Raw genomic sequence first — 12,385 nt, forward strand, 5'->3', positions numbered from 1 at the left:
GCCATATTCGAATTCGCGAATATTCGCGAATATATGGACGAATATTCGGCATATTCGCGAATATTCGCATATTCGTAATATTCTCGTTGTATTTTCGCATATGTGAATATTCGCGTGTGCGAAAATCCGCATATGCGAACATTCGCATATGCGAAAATTCGCACACCGGCCTCACACAGTAGTATTAGAGCCTTCTTTACACCACAAGCTGGAAGCAGAGAGGGATGATCACTGTGATGTGTACTGTGAAAAAAAAAAAATATATATACGAATATTCGTAATTACGAATATATAGCGCTATATTCGCGAATATTCGAATATTCGCGAGCAACACTAGTTGTCCTTACTGTACAGAGCCCTGCTTGTTCTCAGTGCACAGAACCATGTTTGTCCTCAGTGCACAGAACCATGTTTGTCCTCAGTGCACAAAGCCATGCTTGTCCTCAGTGCACAGAGCCCTGCTTGTCCTCAGTGTACAGAACCCTTCTTGTCCTCACTGCACAGAGCCCTGTTTATCCTCCCTGCACAGAGCCCTGCTTGTCCTCAGTGTACAGAACCCTGATTGTCCTCAGTGTACAGAGCAATGATTGTCCTCAATGTACAGAGCCCTGCTTGTCCTCAGTGCCCAGAGCTCTGCTTGTCCTCAGTGTACAGAGCGCTGCTCATCCTCAGTGTACAGAGCCCTGCTTGTCCTCAGTGTACAGAGCCCTGCTTGTCCTTACTGCACAGAACCCTTCTTGTCCTCAGTGTACAGAGCCCTTCTGGTCCTCACTGCACAGAGCCCTGCTTATCCTCCCTGCACAGAGCCCTGCTTGTCCTGCTTGCCTTCAGTGTACAGAGCCCTGCTTGTCCTCAGTGCACAGATCCCTGCTTGTCCTCAGTGTACAGAGCCCTGGTTGTCCTTACTGTACAGAGCCCTACTTGTCCTCCATGTACAGAGCCCTGGTTATCCTTACTGTACAGAGCCCTGGTTATCCTTACTGTACAGAGGCCTGCTTGTCCTCAGTGTACAGAGCTCTGCTTATCCTAACACACTTCATGTATTTGGTCTCCTCACAGAGACACAGACAATAGCTGTAGGTGCAAAAATATACGCATTTTTTAACCAATCTATATTACAAATATACATATAATGGTATTATTTACAATATATAAAACTATTTTGCTTGTGACAGGTACACTTTAAACACTGTTAATTGTGATACATGGTACAGCGTAGGAGACTGTAACTGGAAGCACAGTGTTAGCTTATGTGCTGCTGTGTCGAAACGATCCACTTTTGTAGGCATTGACTGTACATTGGTTTGGTCCACAGTTAGCTCTCAGACAGTTCATTGGATTGGTCCATTTTAGTAGGTAGTAAAAATATAAAGGAGATAGTCATCCCCTTCTGCTTGACCGATTTCAGTCAAATTTAATGCACACATACAAAATCCATCCAAGTCGAACAGTATATTTGTTACAGTAAATCATTTTGTTTGGGGAATAATAGTTAAGGAGGCAACATTTTTCTTTTGATGACAGATTGTAAATTTTTGCACACTTACCTCTGATTTATAGCTAGCAAAGGGATTTGTACAAATGTTGCTGTGACTACTGCAGTCTTTCTGTTGCTCTAGAAAAAGAATATGCAAAGCAACTCAATCATACCACCTTCCAGAACAAAGGCGACTTAACATTGTAGATTTTACACAACTTTTATAAGAAATGGCTTCTGGCCTGGTTATACATCAAGTGTGTGAAAGTCTACTGTTCTCAATCACCCTTACTGATAGAGAGTGGTGTTATTTTCAGTGAAAATAAAATGATACAGTTTGAATGTTCTTTATGCTGAACACTTCAGAGAATTTTGGAAAATTTCTGTGCGTTCTGGAATCATTGAGTGTAAGAAACGATAGATTACCTCTAGGTCATCCGATCCCTCTTGTATCACATACTCCCGAATCCTCTTGAAAATGTGTTTTCTAGCTCTGATTTTAGGCTACTTTTTTAAGGGTTTTTAGGCTGGTATTTGAGTTGTTTCCATGAAAGAATATAGATGGATCAGGCCAAAGACCTATCATTAAGGGGTTTAGGACATTAATTATAAATGATTATATAACATCTTTAAAAAGTAGCACCCAATACCACTTGGCTAGCAGTTGATATCAGAAACCGCTGCCAGCCAGCCAAGCATCTTCCTTGCAGTGGCTGCTGCAGTGAAAGTGTAGTATTGCATGGCAGCCATTCAGATGAATAGCAGCCCTTGTAATACTTGATTGGCTCAAATCCTCCAGAACAGGAGCCATCCATAAAAATTTTACGGCATGTGGATGAGATGTAAAATCTCAATTATGTGTCTGATATGGTAATCCGCTGCAGATTTTACCTGTGAATTATTTTAGGTAATTTTTGCATACTTGAATCTTAAAGGGGTACTCTGCCCCTAGACATCTTATCCCCTATCCAAAAGGACCCCCGCAATCAATCTGCTGCACCAAGCATTCGTGTAGAGCGTGCGGAGTACCCCTTTAATATCTAAATTTTCACTAGTACTGAAACCATTGGTTTTAAAACTGAAAAAAGGTGAAAGACTTAGATGGTCAGATCTCAAAAAATCATGGCTTTCTTGTCTTCAAGGAGGGGTTTATTTACTTTTTTTAATGTAATGTAAAATTAGATTATCTCAATTCCTGTTGCCTAGTGCCTTATAGCACTAGGGTCCTGGATTCAAATGCCACCAAGGACAACGTCTGCAAGAAGTTTGTATGTTCTCCTTGTATTTCCATAGGTTTCCTCTGGTTTCATAAATATACTGATATGTTGGAATTTAGATTGCGAGTCCCAATGTACACATGAAACAATTTGAGTGATGGCATGCTACGTACTATGCTACGGAATATGTTTGGATAATATACATGAAGGATTTTTTAAAATTATTATTTAAGAAGAGTTATTCAGACATCCTCATGTATGACTCATGATTATTATTTCCCTTCTTATATCTTAACAGATAAACCTACAGAGAAAAATGAGAGTCACTGGTGTTATTACGCAAGGAGCAAAAAGAATAGGAAGCCCAGAATATATAAAATCATACAAGATTGCATATAGTGATGATGGAAAAACGTGGTCAACATATAAAATAAAAAGAACCAGTGAAGACATGGTAAGCTTTTTTTGTACACCACCTGACCGTTATTTCTGTTATATTTTTTTTATAAACTTGTTCTATGGGATTTAACATAAAGACATAAAAAACATTCACTTATATATATTGTAGCTGTGTACAAATAATAAATGCATCTAAACAGTGGCCTCACTTTCTAATATGCAACGATATCTCAGTAGCTCTAAACATGCCAACCTGTTTGTGTGGTACTGAGAACAAAGTCTGTAAATAAACTCATTATTTATTTGACCTTGAAACTGTATACATAAGAGCTTAATTCTCATACAAGACTTGGTCAATGTATATACCACCGCCTTCCTTTCTGCCCCCAATGTCCAAGCTCACTTACAGCATGATGTTTTAAAAACATATACAAAGTATGAAGTAAGAACACTTCATGGTCTCAAATGCATTCTTTATATACAGCCCAATGTGGTTGCAGATTGGACTGTGAATACTGTACGCGATGATATCTTACTTACTGGTATACATTTTTAAAACTACAAGATTACACATAGAATGAGGTTAAATGCCGACTAAGTATTGTACAGTGGTTCCCAGCTAGTTAAATCAAAATTAGAAGGGGAAGTGCCTAAAAACAAAATTTTATTGGTATGTATTAAAAACCACCCTATATAGACAGGTGTATTCCCACAGGAAAAGGTGCTATCAAAATAATATAAATAGTACAAAAAGATACAGTTGCATCTATAAACAACGGCAAATTACTATCACGTATCAGTCATGCAATGTGGTATTACTCAATAGTATGCCAGTAAGGTATATGTGTAATATCAGAAATACTCAAGAAAATCAGATACTCAGTACTCATGTATTATTAGGTATACCCAAAAAATATATCAATATCACGTCCCAACATACGTTTCTGTCCCGCAGTGTTGTTAAAAATTCACAGGGGGCTTCCTCAGGGGACCAATCTAACTATGCCAAGAAGTGCATGTGGGTTTATACATATACGTACCCAATAGAAATCAAGATAAATAGAGTCCACAACAAATGCTGTATAGAGTAAACTCAGGTATCCAAACAAATAACGCATTCTCTGCATAAGTATTAATGCATGACTCAAACCAATGTTATGTCTGCTTATAGAACACACTGTTAGGCGCAGTTCCGGAGCATTTCCACATACAGAGGGGATGCTCATTTGTGCTCCGTGTGTTGGAGGATAAACATATCGTCCGGATCGTATAATTCCTAACAGACCTTCAATGGCAGGTCAGCGAGTCTCGTTCATGTTCTTTTCCTATGGGAATACACCTGTCTATATAGGGTGGTTTTTAATACATACCAATAAAATTTAGTTTTAGACACTTCCCCTTCTAATTTTGGTATACATTTTAGCAAGAAAAAATAATGTTGCTGGTTTCAGTGCATTCTAAGGAATCATTCACATGAGTAGATTTCTCTTCAAACCCGCAGCCGCTCTCCCGCCGTGAGTTTGATAAGGGGTGGGGCCTTTGTGCGCTACCTGCAGCAGATTTTTGCCAGTGGAATCTCCGTTGTTAAAATTCCGCTGCAGACCATATTCACTTTAAGTCAATAGGGTCTGCAGCAGATTTTTGACAACAGAAATTCTACTTGTGAAAATCTGCTGTGGGTAGCACACGGAGGCTCCGCCCCTTTACAAACTCGCAGCGGGAGATCCGCTGCGGGTTTGAAAAGAATTCTGCTCTTGTGAACGAGCCCTAAGGCTGTGTTCACATGACAGAATTAATGAGTGTAATTCCACTTGGAATGTCCACACGGAAATTCCCCACGGAAATTCTGCTCTGGGAACATGGCAGAATTTTTGTGCCAGATTTCTGGCACGGAAATTCCGAATTCTGACTCTGCATGTTCATTCTTTGTGGAGATGGCTCATTCCTGAGCGGTCCTACCGCCGGCGTATTGTGTCGGCCCTTCGCAATGTCTCAAATGTCCGCACAGAGAGTCTCTGTGCCGACATTCCGCAAACAGCCGGCTGCAAACTAGGACCGCACAGGAACGTGCCGTTTCAAAGGCGTTCCATGTGGACTCTGCACAAAGAATGAACATGTGTGCACACGGAAAGTGGAATTTCAGTGCCAGAAACATCTGGCTGGGAAATTGTGCTGTGTGCACAGTGCAGCAGAATCCCGTTGAATTCAGCGGGACTCTGCTGCAGCAGAATCTCTGTGGTGGATTCTACTGCGGAATCCAGCATGGAAATTCTGCCATGTGAACATGGTCTCAGAGGTACCGTACACTTTATGATTGCCCCATTTTTCTGGTGGCATAGAACACTTGAAAGTTCTAAAACACAATCAACAATCTTCTAAACAAGTAAACTTTAATGTTAGACAATTTAGTGTTAGCTAGACAGAATCTTTAGATAAATGTAATATGGGTACAACCATTTATCTCCTCTAAAAGGTAATGTGTCATATATGTATTTGCTGCTAAGAGCTGCGGACATGGTTGGATAGTAGTTATGTAGTAGTACGTTCACACAATGGAACTTTCTAGCAGAATTTAGCAACAGAATTCCACATGGACAGGGATTTAGCTGCATTGCTCAAATGGCAGAATTTCCGCTCCAGATGTTTCCGTGGAAATTTCGATTCCAAAGTCCACTGAAAGAATGGACCTGTCTATTCTTTCTGTGGATTACAAAAAGAACTGCACTGCTGTCTAATGGACAGCACATTTCTGAGCAGTTCTAGCACTGTTACATACTGCTGTCAGTGGAATGTCCACACAGAAATGTTTAAAGTGTGAACATAAAACCTTAGTGAATAAAAGTAAACTTTACCTTTCTTGGAGCTGATGATGGTGGTCAAACTTATAACATTGCCATTTTATTTTTCAGCGAACTGTCAAGTAGTTGGGACCAAGCTGTTAAAGTGCCACAGCCTGGCTCACTTGCTTTACTTGCCTTCACCATTAGCTCCTCCTTTATTGACTGACAGACCCCTGTAAGTCAGTCAATGAGGGCCTGGGAGGTGAGGGAAAATGAAGAAACATACAGTGGGGTTTAAGTAACACACAATGAGGTTTATTTACTAACGTGATCCCGACTCTTTTTTCTCAGGTTTTGTGCCCAAATTGTGTTGCATATTCCGCGCGACACAATTTGCGACAAAAACAGCCCAAACCCTCCATTTTACAAGGAAAACCTGAAAAGGGGGTGTGGTCAAGAAAGAAAGGGGGCCTGGTCCCGACGAAAGGGGCCTGTCCCTGACAGTTTTCCCAACATATTTACACATAAAATTTAGGTTTTCACATAAAATTTAGTGGATTTGAGGTGTGAAAAACCCGACAGATGAGAACAGTTGTAAAAAAAAAAGCAAAAATTTGGAAAAGTGCAAAATGTAGAGAAACATTAGTAAATACTGTGGAAAAATACCTATCGGGAATCAAAACCCACAAAGAAATCTACACTCCACTCTTAGTAAATAACCCCCAATGACTGCACTTTCTGCCAGCAGCTCTTTTTATAACCTCCTATTTTCTGCTACAATAGATAATAGCAAATATAACAATACAAGCAGTTATACCTTGAATTGCATACAAAAGGGTGGGGCACTATACAATATGGTATTTACATTATATGCAGAACAAAATACAGCAAAATCTCCCTTAGTGGACACATCCCAATAGCGGACAATTTTTTATTCCCCGGAAGCAACCAGGTAGTTACCCCTAAAACGGCTCGACCACACAGGCGCCTGAGGAATTTGAGGCACAGGAGGAATAAGGCAGCTCGTGGTCAGGATAGCAGAATTTTAGGGCAGGCGGCACAGTAGCATAGTCAGGAACATAGCAAATGGTCAGTAGGCAGGCAGCAAAGTAGCAAGGTCAGGTCATGGAGCAAAATCTTAATTTGACACAAGACATGGGGGAATAAGGTGGCACAGGGTATAAAGGGGGTGAAATGATATGGGGGGGATAAGGGGTGATTAAACAGCACTGGCAAGTTCTACTGAAATATCCCTTTTTATCATGTTTTATAGGTAATTACACTCTGGAGTGAATACAGTACAGTATTCCGTCTTTTAGGAAAAATGTTGAGCCTTTTTCCCAATAAGTGACATCTCTCAATAGTGGGTGTTTGTTATTGGGAAATTCTACTGTAGTAGAATAGCATTAGGCATTGTCTTGAAGTGATATACCAACAATCCTTTGGAGGGGGGGGGGGGAGCATACAAGCTTTATCTCCATAACACTGATATGTAATATACTATCAATAAATGCTCTGTGTACTGTTGTACAGGAGCCCTAACCCAAGTAGAGAAGACTCATACTACAATTACTATAGAAGCGTTAGGTAAAATTCTGCTCATGTTTGCATGTTTTCTTATGCAAATGTACATTTTGCTCTACAGTAGTAATAGTCATACGGTACAAAACAATGTTGTACACTGGGATGTATATGAAATCTCTATATATCTCTGTTCAGTCATTGAATTTATCTACTTAGCCAGTTGTTCTCCAATAACCAATACATAATCTTTTCTTCTCCGTGTACATAAGATCATCACCCACATGTAAGCTTAGCCAAAATCTTCTTTAAATTTTTTTTTTATTTTGTTAAAATAAACTTATAAGGAGATGAAAAATGTCAGCAGCTGTAAATCTCTTCAGATATTCCATTTAAAGATGCAGAACATAAAATAATCAGTTCTTGTGTTATCTCCAGCCGAAGTACTAAGTAATCCATTTTGTCTTGGTTAAAGTAAATTGACAGCATAAAAATTAGTTAATGATTTTCTGTAACTCATGCTGTTGCACAGGCTACTAGAAATAGAGATCGAGCAGGGTATACATGGCTAGGAATTAACCTCTCTGTATGTTACCTTTATAAGATGTTGCCATAGTAAAGTGAATGTTAAAACACCATATACAATATCAAGTGCACCAAATAGACAGCAAATCTTTTTTTTAATTACCAGATTGCATTTTATGAAACTACATATTGCCCCTATCTTAACCTCTTACAATATGACATCAGAAAGTAATATGTTTTGGAAGAGCACTATATAATTATTGTTCTCCAGTTAAATGCGCACGGTATTCAAAGTAATGTTACTTTGTGTAAAGTAAAAAGTATAGAAGTTATATGGGGTAATTATCTAAAGCTCGGCCATTTGCAACAGCCTGTCCAGCCCTTAGAATGAATCAGAGTTCACATAGATGGCACCATTTGTCTCCCAGTGGTCCCTCATTTCCCACAACTCTTCATTTTACCTTTGGAACCCATCAGTAAATATGATGACTGATCCCCATAATAACACTTTAAGGCACTGTTCTCACCACACTTAGTGGCTACATCTAAGGATAGGGCGTAACTGGAGGAGAAAGTGGTACAGCATCTGCTGAGCTAGCAGTCTCCGGCCAGTATAGTACACATACCGTATTTATCGGGGTATACCACGCACCGGCCTATAACACGCACCCTCATTTTACCAAGGATATTTGGGTAAAAAAAGTTTTTTACCCAAATATGCATGAAAAAATGAGGGTGCATGTGTGCGCGTGTATACCCCGATATACCCCCAGGAAAGGCAGGGGGAGAGAGGCCGTCACTGCCCGCTTCTCTCCCCCTGCCTTTCCTGGGGTCTAGAGCGCTGCTGTCGGCCCTTTTCACCCCCTTTTCACCCCCCGATAGCCAGGGGGAGAGAAGCGGCGCCGACAGCCAGGGGGAGAGAAGGGGCAGCGGCACCCATTGCCGGCGCTGCTGCCCCGTTGCCTCCCCCCATCCCCGGTGGCATAATTACCTGAGTCCGGTCCGCGCTGCTCCAGGCCTCCGTCGTGCGTCCCCAGCGTCGTTGCTATGCACGGCGCTCTGACGTCATGCGCCGCGCCGTTCAGCGCATAGCAATGACGCCGGGGACGCACGACGGAGGCCTGGAGCAGCGCGGACTGGACTCAGGTAATTATGCCACCGGGGATGGGGGAGGCAACGGGGCAGCGGCGCCGGCAATGGGTGCCGCTGCCCCTTCTCTCCCCCTGGCTGTCGGCGCCGCTTCTCTCTCCCTGGCAATCGGCGCCGGCACCGCTAGTCAGGGGGACAGAACGGGCAGCGGCGCCGATAACCAGGGGGTGAAAAGGGCCGACAGCAGCGCTCTAGACCCCAGGAAAGGCAGGGGGAGAGAAGCGGGCAGCGACGGCCTCTCTCCCCCTGCCTTTCCTGGGGGTGTATCGGCGTATAACACGCACACAGACTTTAGGCTAAAAATTTTAGCCTAAAAAGTGCGTGTTATACGCCGATAAATACGGTAATACGTTAAAGCCCTGTTATGCTTCTCTATTGCTGTAATGCTTCTCTAAGTATATGTGTGGTTAGCAGAAACAAATTAACATTAATCCTGTGATTTCTAGGGGTAAAACTTGTTGCAAAACAGAACCCTTTTGGCATTTGTATGACAGGATAGCTAAAATTTGAGAGATGATTTTTTTTTTCCCTTTTCGTTAGCAAATAGCACAAAATTACCCTATTAAGCATTTCTCAATGTTGGCTTTTGGACTCAAATGTGAGAGCTGAGTTTTAAAAATTTGGCTTGAATTCTGTAGGACAATGCCTTCTCTAAACACAGCCCACAGAGTGATCAGCTGAATGCTGTAAATTTGGTTTGTGGGACGCCTGACATTCACCTGTAATTGCTGGATGAGGGGGTTCTGTTTGGTCACATGTTTTTCTTGCAGCAGCTGTAGTTAACATGTGGACCATTAAGTTGGATCCATCTGAATGAAAGATGCTTTTACAGAATTACAAGTTTTCTCCTTTGTTCTGCACTTAATTGACCCAGATATTTCTAGTGTTGTCCTTAAGCCACTCCTGTGTTCTATTGGCTGTGTGCTTAGTGTCATTGCCATATTGGAAGGTGAGCTTTTGGCCCAGTCTGAGGTCCTGAACACCCTGGATCAGGTTTCCATTAAAGGGGTACCCTGGGATGTAAAAAATGTTTTTCAGACTGCCGGCAGTCAAAAAAAGAAAAGGGATGCATACCCGCCGCTGCTCCCCAGGTGCATCTGGTAACCCACTCCGGCCTCTGCCACGATCCTCTTCCTGGTTGCCAGTGGTTGGTGAGTCACACTGCACTCAGCCAATCACTGCAGTCCACGGCAGTGTGATGTTTTCGGCTCCGGCACTGGTCTTTTTCCTGGTGCCTGGACCGAAAATGTTACACTGACACTCAGCCTATCTCCTGAAAAGAAAAGAAAGCAATCAAAAGATCATATATATCGCAAAACTGTACCAGTAAAAACTAGTTTTTGATTAAAAGATTTCCCATAAAAAATTAGATACCCCCCTTCACACACACACACACACACACAGTACCGTCAGGTTAAAAAGACTTTCCCATAGAATAAATCTGTAATGTAAAATTAAAAAACAATAAAAAGATTGCAAATGAAATAACATAAATGCACATATGTTAAACAGAAGTGTGGTTCTCGGAGGAGGCAGCATTCTGGAACTAAACTGCTGTCCTGTTTTTAACACAGGTGTTTCGAGGAAATGTTGACAACAACACACCTTATGCCAATTCTTTTACTCCACCCATTGAAGCCCAGTACATTCGCCTGTATCCGCAGGTGTGCAGACGCCATTGTACCTTGAGGATGGAACTTCTTGGATGTGAACTATCAGGTTGGTGTAAACTTACCATGATGGAAAGCATTGCTCATTCTATGTATCTCACTCTCTAAAGTAATTCCTATTTTTAAGCATTTTACACAGTAGAATAAGAAAACACACAGGCAGATGTCTGGTGGGCTGCTTGTGTGACAGAATGAAACACTGCGTAAAGAGGCTAGAGCTTAGAGAATACTTATGAGGAGCAGAATATTTGCAGCCAAAGGTTAAAAATGTCTGAAGCTGACAGATTGTCCATATTTATTTTTGGTGATGATAAGAAGTTTGAAGCTTTTAAATTACTCCGGTTTATTTTTGTAATTTATCTTTCGTTCCCACTGTATTGTGTTGTCAGGATCCTAGGAAAAAAACTGCTAACAAATGAGATGACATATCATGATAGCAATGTTTATTTTCTGTTAGAGGGATCTTTCCTTTTATGTCGCATTTCTTCCATGCTGTATCTTTTTCAATAAGACTGAATATTAAACAGCAGCCAAATGATTTGTTTTATGTTCCAAATGCTGAACGGTTACCATTCTATGTGCGGCCGCTGCGGCAAATAGATACATGACCTAGCTCATTGACCCTCCAACAAAGTTTGGCGAACAAAACCTAAAGTTTGACCCCTTTGTCACATATTATCTTAGACACACTGCCTCTACTGCACTAAAGCAATTTCATTTTGCACATTTTTTCCCTCTCCTAGAGCAGGCGACAAATCCATTTACAGGTAACGTTTTAGATGACTACTCTTATTGTATAAGTGGCGGTCGCTGAGTTCAAGTGTGATACAGCAAAACAATTTGCGTTAAATGATTTCTGGCCTTCCAGAGCCACACAAAAATGACACCAAATTGAAAATCTGCTGCATTAATCTTCCTGTTTCAAGTGTGTCAGGATTTGGTGAGGTGAACAGAAGGCTTAATAAAGGTACTTCAGCCAAATAAATTTCTGTTGTCTTTCATTCCTGACACCCAATTTCTAAGCCGCCCAATTTATCAGCCGTGGACTCGCTAAGTTAATTGGTTTCCTGCAATTATTTTGATTTTCAAGGTCATGACTTTTTCCATCAAAGGTAGCACTTGTGTCTTATACTAATGCACCGCATCCTCCTCTGTATGTTGGTGGAGTGCACAATATTTATGGCAAAGAAATGTCACATATAATGAAAGATGATTGTCGGTGGAGGTGAAGCATGCATTTCATAGTAGATTTTGTCAGATAGTAAATACTGTGGTGTGTTTTTTATATTAATAAATATCATTATCAGCATGTACACTAACTTTAAAACCTAATGGGGTCCTCTGAGAATAGAATATTGATGACCTCTCCTTAAAGGGGTTTGGCCTACTAATGACATTTGTCACTTATTTTTAGGTTAGATGAAAAATGTGTCACTGGAAGGCTGACCGATGACACCCCAAGCTATCTCATGAACATAGATCCCCGAGTGCTCCTAGGTGGAGCCATAATGCACCTGCATGGCTACTGCCATGTTTATGGTTCACATAGCAGTGGATGAAGCGGTAGTCATATAAGTGCACTATTACTTTATTTACAAGTTGCAATTGGAAACGTCCATTCTTAATTTTGCTGGGGGTCACAGCAGT

General features: G+C 41.2%; 1 protein-coding gene across 1 annotated transcript in view; it reads left to right on the forward strand.

Moving 5' to 3' along the window:
* The window catches only part of EDIL3 (EGF like repeats and discoidin domains 3), an 815,229-nt gene that overhangs the window by 571,576 nt on the left and 231,268 nt on the right, over positions 1-12,385 (forward strand). The window contains exons 6-7 of the mRNA XM_056538782.1: positions 2,993-3,148; positions 10,643-10,787. Of these exons, the coding sequence (XP_056394757.1) occupies positions 2,993-3,148; positions 10,643-10,787 (301 nt within the window). The remainder of the gene's footprint in view (positions 1-2,992; positions 3,149-10,642; positions 10,788-12,385) is intronic.

The sequence above is a fragment of the Hyla sarda genome, chromosome 1, assembly GCF_029499605.1.
Source record: "Hyla sarda isolate aHylSar1 chromosome 1, aHylSar1.hap1, whole genome shotgun sequence".
NCBI lineage: Eukaryota > Metazoa > Chordata > Amphibia > Anura > Hylidae > Hyla > Hyla sarda.